The following is a 25,837-nucleotide window of genomic DNA, read 5'->3' on the forward strand; positions in this document are numbered from 1 at the left end:
TAATGAGGTAATATTTCAATAATTCACCCAAACTTTAGCACAAAAAATTTCACTAGAGATTATCATTATAACACTGCTTCAAAAGGCAACCCAATAAGCACATCTTCCTCATAGGCTCCAGGGTGATACATCAGTACAAGAGCTCTTATGTCACCATTCCTCTCCCTCCACTGCTGTCTCAGTAAAAGGGGCTAGAAATGTGCTCTCATGTCAGCTAAATGGCTTTCCCAGGACACTGGCAGACAGTATATTTTTGGCAGAAACAGATACATTGTAAAATATGTTTAAAAATATATAAAATAAAATTCCAGGTTTGAGAATTCAACAAGAAATGTTTTCTGGAGGTACATGCTTCTAACAACCCAAACTTTGCTACATCTGCAATGCCTATAACAGAAAGAAAAGTTAAGAAGTACTACCTAAGGAACTAGCCTAGAAGTACTTTTCCAAAATGAAAGCCTGCCTTCCCGTCTTTTCCTAGTTTTCTCTCTGCAAGCATGTCACAAATTCATAATGAGAACAGAAGGAAGCCCTAATTTCCTGCCCTTTTGAACAGACTGAACTGTAAAACATAGCCTTAAAAGCACATGGAAAAAGCGATGGTGAGCTGCAGACTTACCTCTCAGTGTCTGCACAGAGAAACTGGGTGCTAGAGCACATTGGAAGGCAGTGGGCTGTATTGCCGAACTGTATGACCATGAAGTTATCAGGGCATTCACAGGAAAACCCCTGACCACCAGCTTTTATTAGGCAAAGATGGGAACAACCACCATTATTGGTGCCACAAGGATTATTAACTGGTAAAACAGAAAAGTAAATATTACCATACGTCATAAATTCCAGAACACAAAGGTTTCAATCTATGACAGATTGCTCTAATACTGTTTTGAAACCTTAAATGTAGGAGGTTGAAAACCAAAACCTAGATAAGTAGACATTTCATGAGACAAATATGTGTCATTTCATGTACACACAATCTATGCTATCAAGCAATGATGTTTTAGAAACTAATTTAAAATTATGCATTAGCAGTTATTGCTTTTCAAAGAAAAGGCCATTTATAAATGTAAACTAGATGGCTACATTTACTCTGTGCCTTTTATTCCAGTCAGCAAAGGCAAAAGTTGAATGCACTCAGGGTCCTTTACAACTAGTCCCCAAATAACAGCTGATCCTCTAAACGCAAATCTAATTCTCTTTTCTCACCAAATGGTTGTCTGTATGGGTGGTAAACATGGATGTCAAATGGTCTGTGCGTGGTATTCACAAGAACAGTCCTTTCTGATCCATCATATTTATTTCCTTTTTCAACTGTCCTTGTGTTCCAGTCAGTCCAATATATTGTGTCTTCAAAAATTGTTATTGCAAATGGATGAGGTAGAGTCCCATCGTATACCGTGTGACGATGATGTCCATCCAGGTCAGAGTACCTCCACAAAGAAAAATTTGTGCAAAACATTTAGATAAATGCTAAAACTTCTTTCCATCTTTTCACACATTATGTATGCTTATGGTCCTTCATTACTGGCTACCAGAATGACATGTAGAATTGCAGCTTCTTTATGCCCTAAAGACAGATGACCATCCTTAGCAAATTCATTTTAGTATATGGAGGAAAGTAAAACAGGCTATTTCAGGGAAATAAATGGAATAGAGTAACATCCACTGAAATGTACAGTCCTCCTGAAGCACATTAGCTAGAACAACGAAATTTTGCACATTTATTGCCTTAACAGTGAGTTATTTTTGTCACAGAAGAGACTAGCTTGCCTAGATGATTCAGACTGCTAATAATGAAACACTGAAAACAATAATAGGCTTCCTATATTCCTAAATTTTACATGTCTTTCTGATTTAAAGCTTCCTTGGCTGAGCTATCTTTGACAAGATTTTACATTTTTCTATACCTTCCTTGTATATGGGGAAATTATGAAATACAAGAGAGGAGAGAGAGAAAGAGAAACATACATATAATTAACACATATTTTTAAAAAGACATCTCTAATACTTTATCATAGAAAAGGCTGCCAGAAGAATTAATAGAGAAGAATAGAAGTAAATGCAAATATAAATCGAAATGTGCAGGTAAATATGAATACAAATATGAACACTAACATAAATACAAGTTATTGGTTTCAAAATATTTCAGTATTATGAGTTTCAAAATTTAAGTAGTCAGATAACTATTACTTATTTTTACTGCTATTTAGGTGGGAATTTTCTAGTACTAGAAGCAATGTATAGATTTTTCTGGATTGACAAAAGAATCCCACTTGCCAACAGGAAATCCCATATCAAACTTATGGGCATTCAGATATCTTCTAAAGGTTTGTATACAACTTATTAGCACATAACTAGTTTAGTTACAGCTCAATTCTTATCTAACCAAAAACAAGAGAATCAAAAAATAGGGAATTTATAGTCAATTTTGCTTTGGTTCAGGTTGCATAACTAGACACAGAGAAGTTCTATCTTTTAGTACAGAGTGAGAACCTTTTCATTGTAATTTTTCAACAATTTTCACTGAATGTAGCAACTCAGTTACTGTGCCATCTAATGATCAATATCATCTACTACTCCAGACATTCTGACTCCAATTTTCTATAGAGTCAGTGGCAGAAGTATTTATTCTTTTCACAGCACCTATAAATTCTCCCAACACAATCTGACATGAGTGATCAGTTGTTTTAACATTTCCTGTGCACATACTCAATATAGTTTAGATGGGCATCTGTCCAGTAGAGCTTGTCATTGGTGTAATCTATGGTAAGTCCATTGGGCCACTCTAACTTGGTAGAGATGATTACAGTCTTCTCCTTGCCATCCATGCCAGCTCGTCCAATATAGGCTCGATCTGCCCAGTCTGTCCAGTAAATCTGTCTGTTCAAATGAATACCTAGAGTTAGGATTGTTGAAGTAAATACTCGAAGCCATGCCTCAAATATAGTATTTCCTGCCACAGAACTAAAGCAGAGATTGAGGAAGAAGAAAGCTAATACATTTCTTAGTTTAACTGCTACAGCAGACAATTGTGCGATCACAACTGAAGTCAGTCAGCCCCAAACACCTATTGAACCATACACACCTCTATCAACCTTTTCAGCCTTGCAATCAGAACTTTCTAGTCCATATGGAACAAAATTCCACTTCCAATGGTAGCTGACAGCCATGCATATACACCCACAACAGGCAAGCTACTATTTCTCCTAAGCTGCAAATAAGTACTAACACCACAGAAATCTAAATGCAAGCAGCCCAAATCTACTTCAGATTTTCAGAATAGTGCAAGATTATTTGCAAAATAAAGGAAAAGGACTCTTGGAAAGTCATACCCATATTTTGGATGAACAACAACTGCTCTGGGATACTGAAAGCAGAAAGTATTGTTGGCATCCACACACCGATCCAGCAGTTTTTTCCGGAATCTTCCATCAAGTTCAGAGACATAGAGACAATCTCGGTAGGCATCCACCCAGTACAATTTTCTGAAATATTTGAGGGTTAATTTATTAAATATTATTTTTCCCCCCTTATTTTGCTTCACAGCATCTTTAATTTTTTTTTTCTCCTAGAAGCAATGTATCCACTGGAAAGGAACACATACTTCATTGATGCCGCATCTAACCATGCTCCAGGCTGCCCTTTTCACTTCCACTTTCCTTATAACCACAACCAGTGGTGCCAAACTCAAACTTGCAGGTGCCCAGTTGAGTAATAATATACCATTTGCCTACAAATTCCTGAACCCCTCTTCTCTTTCTCTCCTACCAACAATGGCCAGGAGCAGGAAAACAGACAGTTTTCCAATGCAGTGCAATGGACTGTGACCAGGCGCAGTAAGGCATTGTAGAGTATCCTCAACTGCTCCATGCTGCCACCTCTGCACTCATCAAACAGCTAGAAAAGTCCTAAGTACTTTCACACCCTAATTTAAACTTCACCTTGAATTTTCTAACACTTCTATTATTTTGCCTGGGAATTACACACAGCTGTAAGCCAAGAAATCATACAAGCAGAAGCAATGATTTTTTTTTTTTAAAGCATCAAACCAAAGCATTAAATTCAATTAGAACTACTGCAGGATACTTTGAAATTCTCTGCAGAGCTGCCCAGCTCCAGCATCTACAGTGTCATTCCAGAAATAGCCTGACAGATATAATTCTGCCTACACCACCCTAAGTAGCACCATTCCCACCAGGGAGGAGGAGAAAATAGTCTTCTCCAACCTGCATCTCATGGCATCCTTTAATCCTCTCTCTCCACAGAAAACAAGCAGGAAAATTCAACAATTGTACTGTTCTTCAGCCTGCCTGGAACATCTAAACAAGAACTGACTGAAGACATAACTAATGCTAGCTGAAATAATTCAAAAGCTATATTAGAAATGAAGCTGTAGGACCAGTTCAGCTAAAATTTGCCTTTTGCTTCATCATCTCTCCGTGATTCATAAAGCATTTGGGGCTGCCGGAAACATTAATTATCATTAGTTTAGAGACAAAATCACTTAAAAATAAAAACTATTACATAGACATAGTCATATAAACACTCCCATATAAGTTCCAAAAGTGACTTTTTGAACAATTCTTATTATTTTACAGTTTGATCCATGTTATTTAAACTTTTCATACTTATATTACTGCACTTCGGAAGCAAGATGAAACACAGCAAGACCACTGTCAGAGTGGCCACCACATAATGACAGAGGTTCTGGGACAGTAAATCAGACTACTTTTTGAAACACAGCAGGCAACTAAAAATGCACCATAATGAGATGTGTTTTCCAATTACCTCACCCATATGTTGACCTCCTGACAGAAAATTACGTGGGTCACATTTTTTGCGTGTGTCAGTTAAAGGTGCATTTTTCAAGAGCCAAAGACAGATGCTCTTCACATTGGCAGAGGAGCTAAATTTCATTAAGGCTTACTGTTACTTACTTCACTGGGATCTAGTTACCTGTTACAATATTTTGTTTATGCAGAGTGAAACCTGCATGCCAATCCCAACAACTGCTAGCAAATAATCAATGGGAGAGCAAGTCTGACAGAACCTCAGTATATTACGTATCAGAGTAATTTAAGTGTTATGTATTAGATGCTAATAAACTATGTCAGAGCAGTTGTGTAACACTGCATCCACAACCCAAACTATTTCACTACTCATCAGGAATTTCATATGGAGTGGGGGAAAAGCCCTAAGATAAACTTTTTCACACATCATTTCTTCAGTAGCTCAGAAAGACAAAAAATGTATTTTCTTACCTGCCAACCCAGTCAACAGCGATACCTTCCCCGTTGGGCACATCATCACTTATCACTGTCTCCTTATTTGTCCCATTTAGGAACATTCGTTCAATGACATTCCTCCCCACATCAATCCAGTATAACCTCTTTTCCACCCTGTCAAAGTCCAGTGCCACCACATTTCTCAGTCCTTGCAAAATGAGAGAGTAAGACTGGCCATCTGCTGTGAGATTTCTCAGATAGTAACGGTTGCTAAAAATAAGGTATGGGGAGATATTACTATTTTGCCGGCAACTTTTTCCATCAGGCTCCCGGATATAGCCTGGGGCACACTTACAGATGTAGGAGCCAGCTGTGTTCTCACAAATCTGGCTACATACTGATGGAGTTTCATTGCACTCATCAATATCATCACAAGTCCTTTTATCAGACATAAGTTTGTATCCGGGATGACAAGTACAGTAGAAACTTGTCTGTGTGTCTGTACAGTCATGATCACATCCACTGATTGAAGGGTCACTGCATTCATTTACACCTGGGAAAGGAAAGGAGTTCTATTCAAGGAGCCAGCTAGCAGAGTAATAGTGCAGTCACTTTCCAATGCACTCTGTCTCTCTCTCCTTGCTACCACCTGAAAATGCTGAATGTGGATGTGGGCTGCTGTAATAAAGGAAAAAAGTAAACAACACAATCTAATATAAAATTATTCTACCACCTCTGAAGTCTGTCACAAAACACCAAGTGCAAAGTATGGGCTATGGCATATTTTGGAAATGCAAGGGTAATGCATAACAATGTATGAAATACATTTTGTTTATATCATTAGCTCATCAACACAGTCAATTAAAGCAGCATGTGATAAGTATGACTTAATTAAAGCAAAAAAATTTAAAAGTAACATTTCTTATAATTTTAATTTCTGAGGAACAGCCATGGAATAGATATGATCGCAATTAAAGAATTGTCTTAAGAGTGTATTCTTTCAAAGGTGCCTAAGATTTTTAAATTAGGCAGTACAAACAAATGTATACATACCACATCCTTTTTCATCACTGTTATCTAAGCAATCATCCAACCGATTGCAGACTTTAACCAGCTCAATGCAGTTTCCATTGTCACATTTAAAATGATGGGGAGAGCAGGTCGCTTCTGGTGTACTACAGAGATGTTCCAGCTCATCAGATTCATCACCACAGTCATTATCCCCATCACAGATGTAGGCTTTGGAAATGCAGCGCCCATTCTGACAAGTGAACTGGTGCTGTTGACACGGTTCATAGATGCATCCTCTTTCATCACTGCTGTCACCACAGTCATTCCGCCTATCACACCTGAAGAAGAATGAACACTCTCTTCAAATATAAGAAGGCAATCCCTGTCTTCAGGGCAGATGAATATATACACTCTCCCAATTTCCAAAGAAGGTTGATATTTTTAGCTCCCATAGAACAGATTTTCAGAAACTGGGGTGATATTGTATAGTCTGATCTTGTGAGTCCTGGTAATACTCCCTGTGTGCATTACAAGCTAGACAGAATCACCCCAGGAGAGGTTACTAGTGACAATAAGAGGGATTAAAAGCTAATGGTGAGCAATAGGAATATTAACAGAAAATTCTAGAGCATTTTCAAGTCAAAGCTAATGCACAAATGCAGAGCAGATAAACACTTTCATTACAATATGTAGATCTAATTACAACTAAATGGTGTGAAAAAAAGGTTGAATTAGCTCCATCACAATTAGCAATTTTGAGAATCTCTAAGCTGCTTGGGAAGTTACAAACCTGTATGTGTTACGGATGCACAAGCCATTACTACAGGTAAACTCATTTTCTGTGCAAGATCTTCGTGTGCAGTTCTGGTGTTCATCAAGAGCATCACTGCAGTCAGCATCACCATCACAGACCCATGCCCGAGGAATGCACCTCCTGAGCGGGGGTCGATTGTTGGCACAAGTGAACTCTGCTGCTGTGCAGTTACGGTTTGCTGAAGGAAAAGCACATCCACTAACTAAGTTATATTCTGTGTATGTGACATCCTCCTCCACCACCCACACAAACAGCTTGGTTATCTACCCATAGTCCATAACAGAGCCATGTCCCACTGCACATGCAGAGATAGATACCACTGTACCATCTCATTTACAAAATTGCACGTTGCCCTTCATGGATGCTGACTGAGAGCCAAAGCATTCCTTAGGCAATGCTGACACGTGCAGAAATCTGTATCTTACTGGATTCTCAAATAAACCTTTTCAGCCAGATTTCCTGGGAGCTGAACAGCCTCTATTCCCTATTTTTCAAGCTATTCTATGTCCAGGGAGCAAGCAGAGGTAGAATTATTAGTTAATAAGGGCAAGGACTACAAGTATAACCAGCTATTCTTGAAAGAATCAAGAAGCAGGACCAGTCTTGTTGAACCTCCTTCCCTTCCTTCACCTTCTGAACAGATACACTTATTTTGTTCACTAGTTTTTAAAGATTTTAAGCCACAAACATGTGGTTATTAATATGCATAAGATGCAGTGCATGATCACTAGGGAGTATCTCCACTGAAGCTGCTCTACCTGCCCAGCTCATACACACAACCCAGGTTAACTATATCTCCATTTCAACTCAACAATTCAAAAAGAAATAACCACAAAATTAAAACAATGTTTTGTTGGGTTTTTATACTAGTAAAATATTCAATTTTGATTCAATATCATGAACAGGAAGGTATAGAAAGACTGTACCTCATGCTTTATGTGCACCTTTATGGGGTAGAAAAACAGGCAGTGAGTGAGAGTTTGGGGGTTTTTTGTTTTCTAAAAACCACCTGGAGGACAAAGTGCAGTATCTACTTGCATTAACCACCTACCACAATTATGTCTTTGATCCTCATCGCTCATATCCCCACAGTCATTATCACCATCACAGATCCACGTTGCCGGGATACATCTGCCATCATCACATCTGAACTGGTCACTCGAACAAGTCCGCACTTGGGGCACTTAAAAATGAACACAATCCTATGCTTGTTAAACTAACCTGCACTGCCATGAAATCTACTGAGGACTAGTTCAGGCAGAAGCTTAGGACAGTGAAATGTAAAATCAAAGCTTAATTGTAAAATAGTTAATGTATAAGATGCAAAACATTTTCTTAAGCTAAAGATGCAACTCCTATAATGTGCAAAGAGAAACCACAGAAGAATCGTGCCTTGTGTTATTCTTTTACAATGAGAATAATAACTATGTTATAATATCAATTGTCAGCGAGTTAAGTTAGCTCCTTCTCTTCTTCCCTGGATATCACTGTCCTTTTTTTCACCTCCTACCCTACTCCTCTGCTTATTCCCATCAGTTTCTACTGTACATACAGGATTTTTTTACTGTAATACTATGATACCCATATACTGTGTCACACCGTTCCCCTCTGCATCCCACATTCCTTTTTTCTTCAAATGTAATACTACACGCACACTTTCTGTACAGTATAACATCTGCTTCTACATGCAAAACAATACCAAAATACTTGCTATTTGTTGCCATTTAATTCACTACCATCATAGTCTTACAGGGATAGGAGGTTATACATTCAGAGTATTACAAACAATCAGTTGTTGCAACTAAAACCTTCATATTTCTTACACAGCTTTAAGGATTTAAAACTCAAATTACTCAGTGACTCATATTACCGAGAATGAATAAAACCCAGAAGATACTTATTTTCCAACTAGTCTGGATTAAAGCTTCTGCCTACAAGACAAAGTACTGATTTGCCATAACCCATTGTGTTGTATCTTCTGAGTGCAGACTTACCACAAGAGGCAGGTTCATCAGAGCCATCAGCACAATCTATTCCTTGATCACAGTACCAATGGGCAGGAATACAACGTCCCGATGTACAACGAAACTCGCTATTTGTGCAAGTCAGAGAGACTGGAAGAAAAAACCTATGCATGACTTCTTTTTTTCCTGCTACCTTTCCAACTTGTTTTAAGTCGCTTTTGAGTCCATGTTCTTGCATAACCCATGTTATGCAAGAAATATTACAGTCCCCAAAAAAGAAAGAGAAAAAATTTTGCTAGAAAGGATGTCTTTTCTCAGCCTCTCTGGAAAGAGTTCATTGAACAAACCAGCTTGATATTGGTACGCAAAAGAATGTGCTTGATTTTCTCCCTGGGCATACGTATCAGCTAGTAAGCAGACAGAATTTGCCCTGGATATAAGACTGCACGCAGCAACTGTACATATATTATATATTTATGCTTGAGATTTGTGCACAGGAAAATGACCACATTCCAGTGTACTCATTTCTCCAGTGCTCAAACCAGGCGTAACAGACTCAGTGCTCTTCAGGAAATCAAAATGTGCACTGAGGAAGTAATATCTCACGGAAGAGAATTTTCCTCATAGCAATTTTTCTTCACTTGCTGGTAGGAATCTTTCCTTACTGGCAGTGAAGAACAAACCATAACACTGAGTAGTTCTAGTTCAGCATGCTGCAAGTACTGCACTTCAGCCAAGCCCCTTGATCCTGGGATGTATAAAGGGTTTTGACAATTTCTTCAGCAGTTACCAATACTTTCCTGTACCCTCTGATGGTTTCAAAATACCAGAAGGATTAAGTCTGGCCTTTTAATTTGCAATTTGCTCTTCCCTGTGCCTTTAATGATGGAAAACAAAGACAGTTAACTATTTCTCATTAACATCTTGGTGTTTCTTTCATCTCTCACTCTCTCTCTCTCTCTTCCTTGCCCTTCACCACTTCTCAATTTATGTAATTCAGCAGGGACATAAGCAGTAAAAAGGACAAAGCGCACCTTTGACAAGTAGAACAAGGCTCACTATAGCCACACATTGGTCTCCATAGATAAAAGTGGCCCCATTTTGGCTACAAAAATTGAACTCATATTTAAAAAAAACTCTGGCATAGTTAATTCAAAGCACATACCTTTAGAAAAAATAGTGAAAGCAAAAATTATCTACTCAGACAATGCTAAAACTAAATCATGACCTGAAAATATCCATTATATTTTACAAACTGATCCATAGTATTTCATATGGGAAAACTACTACCTAACTTCTACCTAATAAAAATGTCCTAGCAAAGTTAATCTGGTTTGTAATTAAGGCTGATTGAAAACTAGGCACTTCCATATCCTAACTGGAAGATACAAGAATCAAATCAAGATAGAAGACACAAAATCAAATAAAGAACATATCATATGCTAAAGCATAACCACATGAAAGAGCTAAAAGAAATTTGAGATCATAGACAAATTTGTTCAGTTAGAAGGAAGAATATTCCAATGTTAAAGTTATGGAAAAAGACAGCTCTCTATAATACCTAAGTGCCAAACACCTTGTAAAAAATAAAGAATACAGACCAAAATAAGCAAAAGGAACAATCCTCAAATGCTATATTAAAACTCCCCAAAATTTATCATCTTTTTTATTCAATAAAAGTATTATTTAAATAATTATAATACAATAGTATCATGTATATATAACTTCAGTATTACAAAAGTAGATGTTTTGAGAACAGTTGGAGTTATATTAAAAGAAAAGAGCAGTGGAATAAATTGCAGAACTATCAGACCAGTTACAAAGGGCCTTTAACTCTCTTAACTTACCACAGTGAGTAGGACTCTCATCACTCATATCTCCACAGTCATTATCACCATCACACAAGTACGTTCGAGGAATGCAAATATTTGTGCTTTGACATTTTGTAAAACCAGACTGGCACGTACGCTCCGCTTTAAGGAGGGAGGAAAGAAGAAAAAGTGCTTTAGAGCTACTTTAAACACTGTTATGCTGTTATTTTCATGAACTGCAAAAGTAGCCAATATTGAACTAATCACAGTTTACATCTTAAAAAAACAAACATAACTGAACTTTTATAAGGCAAATAATCTTAAAGTGTGCTATTATGGGATCCCAATATACACTCCAGATTATTAAATATAATATAATTAATATAGCATGACACAAAGTAAAAGGCCACTGTCAAATTCCAGGCTAATCCTACAAAAACATAAACCCTGAATCCAAGTTATCTGAAATAATATTTTTTAAATGCATGGAATTACTCACAAGAATTAACACTACATACTGCATGAGCATTTGTTGCTTCAAGGCACACTACTTACAGCAACATTTATTATGTAATATCTTAGGGTGTTCCAGAACATGATTTAGCAACTATATTTGCTTCAAACAGCACTAAACAGTGTGTAATGTAAATTTTAAAAACTTTTGTCCTTCTTGCTGGTTTTGTCAGATTTCTTCACATAAAATCACATTTCCATCTTCCTTTGTCTAGAGAGTCAGACACCAACAGGCATTAGGTACTAAGGCTCAACTTACGACAATTCCTCTCATCTGAGGTGCCATTGTCATAACAGTTGTTTACTCCATTGCAGACATACTGAAGGGATATACACCTTCCATTATTGCAAGTAAATTCCGTGTGGGAGTCACAGGTTCGGAACAAGCAGCCAAGCTCATCGCTGTTATCTCCGCAGTCATTGTAGTGATCGCAGCGGTAATGGTAGGGTACGCATCGCCCATTGCCACAGGTGAAAGCTGTTGGCTGACAAGTATGGAAAGCTGCAGAAAATAAAAAAAGGGGGAAAAAAGTGGATAAAATATAATCAAAGTTCTCTGACAAAGTAACAAGTAAAATCACAATATTTTTACCTGCCAGGGCAAACACAGCTGCAAAACGGACTGCATGAAAAGTAAAATACATATTTAAATTAAAAAAAATAGAAATTGGCTATACATGACAAAAATTCAATACTACAGTGCTTCTGGATTCTAAAGCAAACCACAAGTCTTTCATACCTCAAATCTGTGAGCAAGCAAGGGATCATTTCTAAACTACAGCCGTAAGATCCATGAATATAAAGCCATAAAAGTGACTACAGAACAGGCAAGCAGAGTATCCATTCTAAAGCAGCTATTTTCAATGCTTACCACACACACTTTCCAACTCATCACTGCCATCACCACAATCATTGTCATTGTCGCATTTCCACCGCTCAGAGATACAATGTCCATTAAGGCATGTGAAGAAACCAGTATCACACCTGGTACCATTATCCACAATACAGTGCTTGTTGTTATTGGCTAAATACCAGCGACCTTCAGAGGGGCACTGACATTCTGCACCAGCTGGACCTAATTGATGTTTGACAGTTTAAAAAAGATAAAAATAGGACACAACAAAAAGGAAACAAATTTAACATTGATGATTTATATAGGTTTCTGTGAAAGTGCTCACAGTTGTAACACTGGAAAAGGCAAAGCAATTTTCATAATTCCTATACAATCTATTTGCTTAGATAGTAGTGTGGTGACTTAGCCACATTAAACCCATTAAAACCCACAAAAGTTATTTCAGAGTTCCTTAGAGGAACTGAGATCAGAATTTGGAATATCTTAGTACTTGCTTGTTGTCCAAATGCCTTTTTAGCAGTAGCAAGATGGCATGTGATGCTTTCAAATATCACAGCTATATCCACTGAGACTTGATCCCTCAAAATCAAAACAGGTGTTCAAAACTTCTTGCAATAGACAAACTGCTCTTCTCAAAATTAATGAGAAGTTTGAGTTGTTTTCAGGCAAGATAGGTATTTAATGGTATTTAAGATGCTACAAATGAAAACATGCACTGAATTACTTTTTCAAAGTCAAGGCTCATAACTTCCAAAAATCTACAACATATGAAAAGGCTCTGTAACACTTACATAAAGAAATAGCGACCATAAATTTTTAGAATGTCTTGTAGGAAACATCTGATCAGTAAGAGCATATACTCTTAAGGTAAGCATATCCGGCAGCACTCACTTCATATCTCATCCAAGGAAAGTTTAAACCCCAGAAAACAATGGCTTGGTTTAAGCTGGGTTTAAGAGAAACCCATAATTTTCACTTGTGAGGATTCTTAGACACAACCCCTAGGTGTGTTGGTGAAACACCATGATCTTAAATGGCAAATATTTTGATTGCATTTATAAATAAAATAGATATTAAACATTTGTGAACACTAAGAAATATTTCAACTGTCCCCATGTGACTAGAATTGTTATAGTCTAAACTCTAAAACAGGCAAGAGTAACAGCTTACAGTCATCAAGCATAACAGCTTACCTGGTGCACAGATGTGACTGCAGCCACCATTGAACTGGTTGCAAGGGTTCATACACTGCTGCTGCTTACTTTTTGCCCAGACATGAATATCCATTGGCCTTTGTGGAAGATTCATGATCATTACAATCTGATCTGAACCATCATACTTATTAGCTCTGTAAATGCTTCGTGTGTTCCAGTCTGTCCAATATATGTGCTGATCAAACACTGTCATTGCAAATGGATGCAGAGCAGTGCTAACAATGACCTCACGATTTGTACCAGTGAGAGTGCATCTCTCAATCTTCTGCCTACAAAAACAAAGAAATTATTACATCTTGAAGAAGTCCTTTTAACTTATGTATAAAACCACGCCCTAATTAGTCTGGCAACTGACATCCAGCATTTCAGCAGTGTTCACCAGTATCTCAAGTGCTGCTTATGCTCCCCCAACTCCATTAACTAGAGCTTGAAACAGAAAGGTGTACGTTCCATTTGACATCCTGAATTCCTCTTAAAACAGACATCCCCTTACAAGTGCCTTGCCCTCCTGAATGCAGATAAATCCAATAGCCACCTTCTTCCCAGAAGATTCCATAAGACACAGGCCATGGGATTTATATTACACTACAGAGAACACTCTTCTGATACAACAAAAAATCTGAAAAATAACTTCTGTGCTAGGAATCAGAGGGGAAAGGTCTGATAGTTGCAGTGGTTTCTCCAAGGCCATGGGTAAATTTGAATGCTTAGAAAACAAAACCATTTTTTAAAACTTTCCTGCTGATGGAAGAAATTCTGTGGCAAAAATTCAAGATAGAGCTCTGCCTGGTAGGCAACAGCAAGAATATCAGGCCCAATTCCAAAGGTGATAGGCATTAACTATGAGCAATGAATACTGTAAAATGTGTACTGTGATTGTATTTGCTGGAGAAGACACTTATGAAAGTCCTGAATTGCATGTAAGACAAACAGAGAGCGGGTGTAAGTGCATAAAGCAGAGAACTACACCGTGACACAATATAACTTCTTATTGCACAGTAGTTTCACAGCAATATTAAAACCTGGCACTGCATTGCTACTAAGTAACTCCTAACATTCTATAATGTCCAGTACCAAATTCAACTGAAATGCTGAAAATCAGCTAAGAAATGGAAAAATAAATAGAGCTATTAAAATATGAACTAAATGTAAACCAACAAGTGTGTTTTCAATACATACAGATTTGCATCAGCCCAGTACAGCTGCTGTTCTTCATAGTCCAGGGTAAGTCCATTTGGCCATACCAAGTTTGTGCTCACAATGGGTGTTCTGAAGTTTCCTCCAAGTGTAGCTCGTTCAATCTTTGCATTTGAACTCCAGTCAGTCCAGTACATATACCTGTCAATAACATAATTATATTTTCATAAAACAAAACTCACAAACTCTGCTTTTGGTGGTATTTCCACTGTCATGTCCCTTACTGAAGTGTACATTGCAAAACTACAAGAAAAGATCCTCTTCCTCTATTTCGGGTCACATTGACAAGGGAGTCTTCTAGAGGGATCACTGGGGTCCACTGCAGTGAACCTCAGAAAATTTTTTCCAGCTCCTATGTGAATTCACTAAAGTCAATCTCTTTTTTATCTTTCTTAATTATAACACAGTATAACTGGTAACGAAATTAAAAGCACAGTATCATACATTAATGTCCCATCCTCTCAGGAAATGTTGATACTGAAACGAGAATTCTTCTGAAGCATTCAAGGAATACAACAGAAAAAGGGTTAGTGTTATAGGAAGTCTCTGGCAGTCTTTGTCAAGGTCTAAATTGTCATTTCACCTGCAGTCAAAACAAAGTGCAACACGTACCCTCTGCAGGGATCTAACACAATGGCTCTGGGCCGTGGCACGCGGGCGATCACGGTGCGGTTTGATCCATCCACAGCCATGGAGCTGATGGTCTGATTGAGGTAGTCACTGTAGTAAACTCTGTTGTTGATCCAGTCAAAGGCTATGCCATCTGGAGTCCCCAGGTCTTAGGCACATGCAAGCAAAACCACACACAAGCTCAGCATGGTTTCCTGAGATACTTCAGCACTCTTCACCTATTATAATTTGGCTACACTGAAGACTTCTTTGAAATGCCATTGGCACCAGTGCAAATCTGTCACTTTAAAAAACTGGAGTAGTAATACTTGGGAATCAGGCACACCTGGGTATACAACAGTGTTACAAAGACATTTCCCTCACACAGATTTAAGTTCTGGTTGCTATTCTTCACGTAGCAGGAATCCTCCCTTACTCCATTATATTAATTTATTACGTATAATTTTAATTTATTATGTACCATTTTATATACAGAATAATATCTATCCAGTTTTATATTTCCATATCACTGGGATCAAGATAAAATAAGAATCTCAGAAAAGGAAAAAATGAGAAAGCAAAAAGAGCATTTTATTAGATATCCCAACTAAGTGGTCGACCTTGACCTTTAGCATAAAAATACCTAGGCTAGTGGTAGGTGGTGCAGGTCATTTTTTTTTAATATCTGATTAATTTGTAATGTATTTCAGTGCACTTACCAGATGCAACTACAGTTGGAGAGCTAATTCCTGAGTAAATACTAACATAACTGATTCTTCCTGTTCCTGAAGGATAACTTTGTGTAAAATATATTCGGTTGTTTATGCTGTCAAAATCCAGGGCCACAGCAGTTCTTAACACATTGACTGCACGGAAGGGAGGACTGTGGTTTTCAGGATCTAGGTGGATACTTCTGAGGCCATTTTCAAGAGCAAAAATCAGGTAATCATCTGTTGAAATGGAACATCTCTTGCCATCACTGCCTAGCGTTCCAAAGGCACAACCACATTTCGGTGTCTGAATGTCAGGGAGAGCAAAACAGAGGTGAGAACAACCTCCATTGTTGTCCAAACAAGGATTGTTGTTGACATCAAGGGGAGAACGTGACTGGAAATTACTGTTGTAAATTGTAACATCCCTTAGCCAATTAATGTTATCTCTTATTACTGTTGGCTGATCAGTATTGCCTGGCTGCTTGCTGGCTTGGAAGATTTTTTTCAGGTTTCGATCCACCCAGATCATGGAATTGCCGAAGATAGTGATACCATATGGAGTTGGATAGCGACTGCCATAACGCACAATTTCAACATCACCACCATCGGGCTGAATTCTTGCAATCATATCTAAGGAATCGTCCACCCAGTAAACATAGCCATTGCTGTGATCTATGGCCAACCCACGAGGTGTGACAATGCCCTCAGACACAAGAACCGTTCTGTTGGTGCAGTCAAGAAACGCACGTTCAATCTTTGGATTTTGTCCATAATCAGCCCAGAAGAGATATCTGTTTTTTGGGTCAACTACTATGTGCCTTGGCATGTCTATGGTAGTTTTCAGAAGCACACGGCGATAAGTTGTGTTTAAACGCAAAACTTCTATAAAAGTCTCTGTCAGGAAGGCATTTGTAAAATAAAGATTTCCTGTATAAAAAACCAAAACAAAAAAAATCAGAAAAGCAAAAGAGAAAGCTAATATTAGCATCAATACCTGAGAAACACAAGTTGCTAAGACACTGAACCACAAAATGAATAGCCATCATAAATATGTTAGTACTTGGAAGCATAAGGTATTTGCCTACCATCAGATGAATTAGAAAGAAGACAGCCAAACTGACAGTCAATTAATTTCTAAATTCTCATGAATGGCCATGGGTATCAGTAGTACAGTTGCCTTTCAAAACACACAACCATAAAGTCCATGTTATGGCACAAGACTGTATACAGGAACTAAATTAAGTGTTTACAGCAGATGATTATCCTAAAACTCATCCCAACAAGCCTATCAATCAACTGAAGAACTTTTGCAAAACATATATACAGTACATTATATATATATATATATATACATATATATACACAAAACTAAAGTATTAATGGTAATTGTTGATTAATACTTTCTGAAGAGTTAATATTTTAATTAATATGTTTAAATAGGAACAGGAAGTGCACATGTGGAAATTATAGATCAAAGATAAATATTTCTTCTGCGTTTTTTACTTTTCATTATAACTTATAATATGTGTACACAGCAATCTGAGGGTAGATAAAAAGTCCTTTCTTATTTACAATGTCATAATACAGGTTTTATGCATTCTTCTCTGCACAATGGTAGTGCACAATGGTAGTTGATAGCTACGTACAAACGTACAGACAAGAACAAAGGCCTAAGACAAATATTAAAGCATCAGGAGAGAAAAAGCTCCGTACATCTTCTCTGATAAACTTTCACCTTTACAGATATATATAAATAAACATAAGAGCCATTCATTACTTCCTCTTATTTTCAAATCAGTCCATTAAACCACAAGCTAGAACCATAGTACTTCCAATCAAAATTGTTCCAATAGAATCTGCTTGTTAGCCTAAAAATTTTATAATATGTAAAGAATAACATTCTCCTACAATCAGCTGCGCTTACCTGCTACCCAGTCAATTGCAATGCCACGGATCCCATTTCGTCCTATTCCATTTGTAACAACATTTCTAAAATAAGAACCATCAGGTTTAATTTTACGTATTGCATTCTGAGAAGAAACTGTGCTACTGAAGTCACACCAGAAAATGAAACCAGAAGGCATGTGAACATCCACATGAAGTGCATTTCGTCCTGAAATATTTTGAAAAGTATTAATTAATGATTTTTTATAGAAACTAAATTCTTTAAAGTATGTGCTGTGCTAGAAAGAAATGCCAAAATACCAGGTATGACAAGATTTTTTCCTATTATAATATTCACATACCTCTTCCTGCCAGTGGTACCATGGCTTCAGAGTGATCTGATGTCTCTAAACTAAATCCTTTAATTGCAGAGAGCATAGAAACAACTACAAATGAACTGTATGGGGAACAGGTTCTGTTATCAGGATTTAGCTGAAAGCCAGTAGCACAGGCACAGGTGAATAATCCACCAGGTACAGGCAGGCAAAGCTGCTGGCACACTCCAATATTATTACTGCAGCCATTTGTGGAACCGGCAGAATCTGCAAAAGACATACATGGCAAAACAAAAATCTCAACTGTATTATCACAAACACCCATAGATATACATAGATGCATATAGTTGTATAGTATTAACAATCAGCTGACAAAAATAAAAATCCTAATCAGAATACATTTTAGCATAGATGTGATAGCAATGCTCTCTTGTCATCTAAGATCAATGGGGCCAACAGCCAGATAAAACAAATTTGAAGCTAAAGTAACAAAATTTCTTAGTCAACATGACTTTAGTAAAACTACATGAGCCAGTAGATGCCTTAACTAGATGGTGGAGCATCTCTTTACCAAAATCAGGCAAAATGCTGCTGACACTTTTCCTGTAAACCACATCAAAGCATATCTTTTGAAAGCGCAACCATTCTGTCTCTAAGGAAAGTCTGAGTTTTTGCAAGTTGAATATCCTGAAACATCTCTCTACAAATACTCACTGTCTCTGTAATACACTCGTAGGCTCTTCAGTCTTGGGACATTATCTCTCAGTACGACTTTGTTTGCACCGGTGGCCTTGTCAACTCGTTCAATCACTTCATAATCTCGATCAGTGTAGTACAGAAAGGTCCCGTACACAGCAACTCCCCAGGGATGAGAAAGATGAACCACCAGAGTCACACGATTTGTACCATCCAAATTGCCTCTCTCAATCTAAGAAATCATTGTAAAGATTAGGATTATATTTCCTATAGCAACAGTTCAGTGTTACAATATAAAACAAAAATGCAACTCATGATACTAAACTCTCTTTTGTGCATTAAATATTTAGGTACAAGGTAGGAAGAAAAGGCAAGCAGTATATGATTTCTGATCTTATACTTTTGATGGTATTTAATAACAACTATCCAGATTTTGCTTGGTCCTGCAACTCCCATTTATAAAAGAAAACTGAAGTAACTAAATCACTCATGTGAACTATAGATGCAGAGACAAGTAAAGAAGTAATTATTAAAAATATATCTCCTACCATCCCTGTGCTTGTGACAGCCCAGTACAACTTTTGTTCCTTAATGTCAATGGTAAGAAACTCTACATGGTCCAGGTTGCCAGTGAAGAGGGTTTGTATGCCTGAGCCATCCATGTTTGCACTGGCAATCTTTGCTGGGACTCCACTGTCAGTTCCCTGGTCTGTCCAGTACAGCTTCCTGTAAGAGACATTAGCAGATCTGTTAGCAAAACTGGCAAGAGAAATCAATGGGTCAGAGTTGCCTGAGCATATGCTTAAAACCAATTCCTCTGTCAAACACTTCAGCACATGCTGAACAGAGCTCATGCTGAATCAAACCACAGTTAAAAAGAGCTTATTTGAGAAAGAGAAGAATGCTTGTTCTCTTGACAAAGAGAAACACCTGCTTCTCTGGAAAGAGAGGAATGCCTCTTAAATAACTTTTAGAAATCCTTAACCTCGCCTATTTCGTCCCATGATACCATCAGCAGGTAAATGCAGTAGAGTATTATGACTAGAGCATAAAAGGACACCTCCTTATAATACTAGTAATAATTCTGTTTCACAGATGGCTGCAACACTTCAGAGTGAGTTTGGTTTCAATTTTCAATTAAAACAACAGAATCAGAAAAAATCTACATGAAACAAAAAAAAAAAGGCAAATTATTCTTTTTGGGAACAAGCAGCAAAATTACATTTAGCGCTATACTTTTTAACATGTGACATTTTTCCCATGTAATACATCTTTCTAGGCTCAAGTCAGACATCACAAGATATTTTACAGAAAGACTTTGGAGTACTCTTTATTCTGGGTTCCCATTTTTCAGGGATTTTTTCATAATCATAATATTCTGATTTTTTTTTTACATTAAAAAATTGTACTATACAAGTATATTGTAAATTAAGGAGGATGAACATCTATGTAATAATTTAGGAAGCTATGCACTTATTTTTTACAGCTGAAAAAGAGTAAATAAATTCTGCACATTAATGAAACAAACAAAACTGTGTCAATTCCAGGATGAAAATCCTAAAAAAACAAGAAAATATGGAGAATATATTCATGAGCAAATACAATAGCAGTTTTGGAAATTTACCCTCTTGCTGGATCAACTGCCAAACCAATTGGTGTGCCAGCTCCCAGAGAGGTGCCATCATTGGTAATCAGTGTTTTCCTGTACATTATGTCGCCATGCAGCTTCAGGACCTATGCAAACATTGACCTTATCAGACCATGCAATGCAGAACTTACAGTGCATTTTCAAATTACAGGAATGAAGCCTAAATCAACACGGAGTTGAAACTGCAGAAGACTTTCTTGAATAGCATGAAGAAAAAGCACATTGTTCTGTACTCTAACCACCACCTTTCTCTAACATGCACCCCTAGAAAGAGCTGCTTGCAGCTAAGAACCTCCCTATGATAACAAGGAAGGCTCCTAAGCATAAAAACAATTTATCTTTCAGTTTCCATATTATCTTCAAGGCCTGAATGGTTTGATGAAATTCTGATTTAGGAAGTATCCCGTTTCACTTGCTAAAATTAGCTGCCTTTTAATTTAATAGTAGGCATTTATATTTTGGAACAAGAACACTAATGACTGGGTTTATTCACAGTCATTACTATATAATACATTACTTATCCTCCATTTCCCTACTCTGAATGACAATTTTATCCTTCATATACCATGAGACTGCTTGTCTCTAGAAAGCTACACGATACATTATCAAAGCATTTGGGAATGGATATTACTGCATTCAATGGCAGCATTCCTTTACTATCAGAGGCATTGCTTTGGGATCATTGATTTGAAGTAAGGACAATAACAATATTAACTCTAGTCATCACAGTGTTAAACACATCTGTGTGTTAAACACTAGAAGCCTAAGGCATTGTAGGGAGAAAACAAAAAAAGAAATTTATACACAAATAAAGTTTGCAGGGTAGATATATCCACAAATAAAGCGTCCAGAATATATTGCTTTCAATCTTTTTGACTATCTTTAAATTAATTTTCTGTTCAAGTTCGTATTTTTCTACTGACAGATTACACTTTAAAGTAAATCTAATTTAAGTTTTTCACGAAATAAATATTACTAATTTAAACCTCTATACATAGCAGTGAAAAATCTAGGCTCTTATTTTCCAGTTGTCTCTCTTAAATAATTACCTCAATTGACTGTGTCCCTGGGTTAGTGTAATACAGGTTTGCAGATATCCAGTCTAGTGCCAGACCAGTAGGAGCACCAATAACAGCTGCTGGAGCAAACACTGTCCTGTTGGCTCCATCTGACCTCACTCTGTGAATTTCACCCTTGAAAAGAAAAACAGCAAAAGTTTAAAAATGTCAAGAGCAGAAAACACTCTTCTATTCCAACTATACTAGCACTTCTTTTATACTGCAATCTTTTCTAATGCTAGCACAGTTCTAGGCAGAAGAAGGCAGAGACAGGGCAGAACCAGGAACATAAAATGGAGCACAGGAACGACAGAAATATCTTTTTTGCAGAGGGCGATCCATGACTGACACAGGTGTGTCAGCTCTGTTTGGGAGCAGCCGAAGCCCGAGGCCTGCAGGGGATGCAGCTGGGGGGCACAGCCCGGAGGCACACCTTCGGCAGGCCTTGTCCAGACCCACCCAAAGCACACCCAACAGCAAACACTGGCCCTGCAAAGGCACCTCCCATTGCACTTGCCAGGATTTAACTTGCCCTTGACCTCCCACCCTATTGTATATGTCAGCTGTGTCTGCTGGCTGACATCTGTCAAGAATATTTTTTCAGACTACAGAGAAGATGAAACAGATTCTCAATACTTAAGTAGTTTCTCAGGCAAAGACTTGCTTAAATAGGTCTATTTAACTACTTCATTGAACTAAACATTCTAACTTTAAAAGAACAAATAATTAAACAATTTTTAATTTCTTTATTAGTGGCACAGAATACACTTTAAAATTAGTTATTTTTAAAATTGTATTTACTTCAGAGCTGCAAAATGTAAAGAAAGCAAGTTGGGAAAAAAACCCAAAAATCTTGTGTGGATGAAACATAACAAGTTTGTGTGAATTGTTTCTGTTAAAACATAATTACAGAAATCTCCTCATCTACCTTCATATTTCTCCAAGACCTAATTATTGCTTTTCTTGATAAAAAGAATTGCTTTCAAGTTTCCAAGAGTGAAGACATATTGTCTTCAGACAGACTACCAGAGATTTTTTCCTTTTGAAGTGTCCATTCACAAAAATTATGCATTTTTTCCTCTTTTGTTTTTTGTAACAAGTTAGCCTTATAGAACATATCTAGTTTCTTAGTTCATGACCAGCAATAAAAGCAATTAGTCAAACAATTATAAATAACTATTAAAAATTAGTTCAAATTCATTTTTAAATCTATAAGCCTCACATGTGCTACCTGGAAATTCTTGTGAGCTTGCAACCATTTTCAACTTAATGAAAAAGATGCTTCTCTATGACATCAGTTCATTAAGTGCTCAGACTCAATGCACATACATTCATCCTAAGGCTAAGTGTCACTGTGTCCAATGCACTGCTCCCACGCTGAAGTGCTCTGTTGTGTTTGCAGAGTTGGCTCCTAAGTCAAGGGAGCAGAGAGAGCAAACTACAGCACAGCAGGGCTGAGTGTGGGTCTGTCAATGCTCTCCAATATTTCCTGTTCATGTCTCTGAGCCAGGAAAAAACACTAATCAGATGTTTCTGCTGACAAATATAAGAACTACTTTACAAAAGAGACAAAGCTTCTTTAATTGTCCTAGGAAAACAACCAACCAAACAAAATATTAAAAAAAAAAAACACCACCAACAACAAAAACAAATGTTAACATATTTCAGTCCAAAACACTTTTCAAAAATAAAAAAGGTAAAAAGGTTTTAATTTAGTGCACATTTTGAACACAAATACTAACTTACTGGATTTTCAACCCAATAAATCATCTGTTCAGAGTCATCAAAGTCAACATCAACACCATTTTGAACTCCTGCTATTGGAACCATGGCATCATTTGTCTTCTCCTCAGGGTTCAGAGAAATTCCATAAATTATATTATCTCTTACAGCAATAAGGAAAGGGTGTTCAACTGTGAAAACAAAGAGTAATTCAGAGTTGCTTCTGGTCAAGAAAAAGGCATTATGATATGCTTTCCCCTCCCACCCAAAAGTTCCCTGCTGCTGAGAATGGTTCAATATTACCAGTGATGTTTTGAAACCCCTTACACAGAGGTTTGTTCTCTCACTAGGAACAAGGTTATCAGTTATTTAAACTGCTGTAACATTTTAAGTTTCAGCACTGTGCAATCACAATACAAATTCTGAGCAGAAGGAAGTAAATAAGGCAAGATCACTCAATTCCAGACAAAAAAAGGATATTTGTGCAGCTGCTCTAAGCTGCTTTTTCAAATCTCTGAGAAGGGGAACCAGCCAAAGCTCTGAGGATTCTGCAGGACCTGCCTGTGATAGGTTCTAATGCATATTAAGCAGGACCCACAAGCATGGAACAACATCACAGGGCAACTGCTGATCATTATTACAAAATAGAACTGCAGTACTCTTTTCTGGTTTTATCCCTAAGGGAACAGACATACTCCCTATTGGTATATTTACTTTTAGGTAAACTTGTACCCTTATGCTTAAATCTTATTAACAAGGGCAATGCATCAGGTGATCTGAGAAAGTGCATCAGAGAGCTGCAGAGGGATAGTCAGCAACTGCATTTCTCATCTGCTAGGGACTAGGGGAAGAGAATCTCCTGAACACAGATTCCCTCCCCTTTTCCTTGTGCTTTGGTCTTTGGAGAACAAATCCTAGCCTCTACCCATAGGCACAAGCTACCACCTAACAGGGAACTGGGCTGCTGTAGAAGTAACCCATTGAATCTTTTATAATAGACAAAAGGTTGGTTTGGTTTTGATTTTCTTTACTGGCTGCTTAACACTTTTATATAAATTTTGCAGTAAAAATTCTGGCATGAAAAACCACAAAACACAGCATCACTGCACCTCTCAAAATCTCATTAGTACTGCCCTACCTCTCATGCAGTTCCTGTTATCAGGAGAAAGGATCCACCCTGAAGGACAAGCACAGGAAAAAAAAAGTGGTCCAGATGAAGAAAGTAAGCACAGATGGCTACAGGGGGATGATGCACAGGAATTAATACCTGAAAATAAGAAAGGAACTATTAGCAGCTGTAACAATATAAGCAACTAGAGAGAATATTCTCCTTGCTACTGACATTAACCCAGAATTAAGAAAGTTTTTCTATTTCTTTAAAAATTAAAATTATGAAATTATTTCTAAGAACAACAAGGAATACAATTTACTTGTGACAGGATACAATTTTCCACGGAAAACCAGTACATTACCATAGTAATCTTTGCAATTTTTATGCATCACAAAAAAATGTTCAAACTCTATTTCAAACTTTTCTTAACTGCATGAGGAAACCTGTGGGATTTGCAGTCCTTGATTGTAACCCTTCTAGATGGGAGATTTAAATTATTTGCTGAAACTTCTTGAAGAAATTAAAGAGAAAATAGTTGCAAAGATAGCGGGAATTCAATGCCAAATTTCTTAGCTTACTTTGAAACTGTGAATGAAAAGTTGTAAAATGTAAAAAAAAGACACTGAAGATCTCTCCTGACTGATATTATTACTATACACTAAAATTCAATCTAAACCACTTCTGCAAACTTGCTACTGAACAAGATTTTTCAGAATGAGTAATCTTCATAAGAAAACAAAAATCAGATTTTGAGTACATCCTTAGCAATGGCAGCAGACCTTATTCTAAAAAGCTTGGGAGTTCCAGGAATTCACAAAATTGTTACTAATATAAAAACTAACAAGAACTGAAAACAAATTAACGTGACAATAAAATAATGGCATAAACTCAGAACTCAAACTGTAAGAAAATTGTTCATGTCACCAGTATAAAAAAATATAAACTGTGGTTAGCGTAAGATCCAGTGGTTTACAAAATAGGAGAGTTGATGACAGTTTTATTACTGCATCTGGAATTTCAATCAGCATGTAATTATTCCTTCATTTGTCAACATCAGTATGTTATGCTATTCTGCAAGTAGTCTATTCTCTCCCTTTTTGCCTGGCCACATAAAGTACAATAGAATAATTCAGAATGAAAAATTATAAAATGTACTAAATACAATAAAGAAAAAGAAGAAAAAATTCTCCAGGGATAGAAATTTTTTTAAACCTTAGGTTGTAAAATAAAACCTCTCAAACCATAATTATGACGAATAAATTAAGGCTATGCCCTGCTAACTGAACAACTGACAGTGAGAATAGGCAGCTTTAACATGTCTGAGGAAGGCTTTGTTCCAAAGCAAATCCAGCACTGAAAGTACTAGTGCCTTGCTCAGATACTCAGGGAAGTCTCCACCTTCCCAGGCACGGGGGTATATTTTGAGGAAAAAAAGAAAAAAGAAGTAATATTTATTAGC

The 25,837-nt window shown here is 37.1% G+C and overlaps 1 protein-coding gene across 3 annotated transcripts in view; it reads right to left on the reverse strand.

Moving 5' to 3' along the window:
* The window catches only part of LRP2 (LDL receptor related protein 2), a 110,389-nt gene that overhangs the window by 27,822 nt on the left and 56,730 nt on the right, over positions 1–25,837 (reverse strand). For all 3 annotated transcript variants that reach the window (XM_063162074.1, XM_063162075.1, XM_063162073.1), the window contains exons 31-54: positions 24,406–24,534; positions 23,292–23,458; positions 21,537–21,680; positions 20,464–20,573; positions 19,388–19,565; positions 18,858–19,071; positions 18,171–18,410; positions 17,849–18,037; positions 15,931–16,851; positions 15,215–15,380; positions 14,585–14,743; positions 13,385–13,674; positions 12,210–12,413; positions 11,598–11,840; positions 10,862–10,987; positions 9,045–9,164; positions 8,102–8,233; positions 7,027–7,228; positions 6,279–6,574; positions 5,262–5,778; positions 3,333–3,485; positions 2,710–2,880; positions 1,207–1,430; positions 620–797 (exon numbers count right to left, since the gene is read on the reverse strand). In XM_063162074.1, the coding sequence (XP_063018144.1) occupies positions 620–797; positions 1,207–1,430; positions 2,710–2,880; positions 3,333–3,485; positions 5,262–5,778; positions 6,279–6,574; positions 7,027–7,228; positions 8,102–8,233; positions 9,045–9,164; positions 10,862–10,987; positions 11,598–11,840; positions 12,210–12,413; positions 13,385–13,674; positions 14,585–14,743; positions 15,215–15,380; positions 15,931–16,851; positions 17,849–18,037; positions 18,171–18,410; positions 18,858–19,071; positions 19,388–19,565; positions 20,464–20,573; positions 21,537–21,680; positions 23,292–23,458; positions 24,406–24,534 (5,473 nt within the window). The remainder of the gene's footprint in view (positions 1–619; positions 798–1,206; positions 1,431–2,709; positions 2,881–3,332; positions 3,486–5,261; positions 5,779–6,278; positions 6,575–7,026; positions 7,229–8,101; positions 8,234–9,044; positions 9,165–10,861; positions 10,988–11,597; positions 11,841–12,209; positions 12,414–13,384; positions 13,675–14,584; positions 14,744–15,214; positions 15,381–15,930; positions 16,852–17,848; positions 18,038–18,170; positions 18,411–18,857; positions 19,072–19,387; positions 19,566–20,463; positions 20,574–21,536; positions 21,681–23,291; positions 23,459–24,405; positions 24,535–25,837) is intronic.

The sequence above is a fragment of the Melospiza melodia genome, chromosome 8 (genome assembly GCF_035770615.1).
Source record: "Melospiza melodia melodia isolate bMelMel2 chromosome 8, bMelMel2.pri, whole genome shotgun sequence".
Lineage (NCBI taxonomy): Eukaryota > Metazoa > Chordata > Aves > Passeriformes > Passerellidae > Melospiza > Melospiza melodia.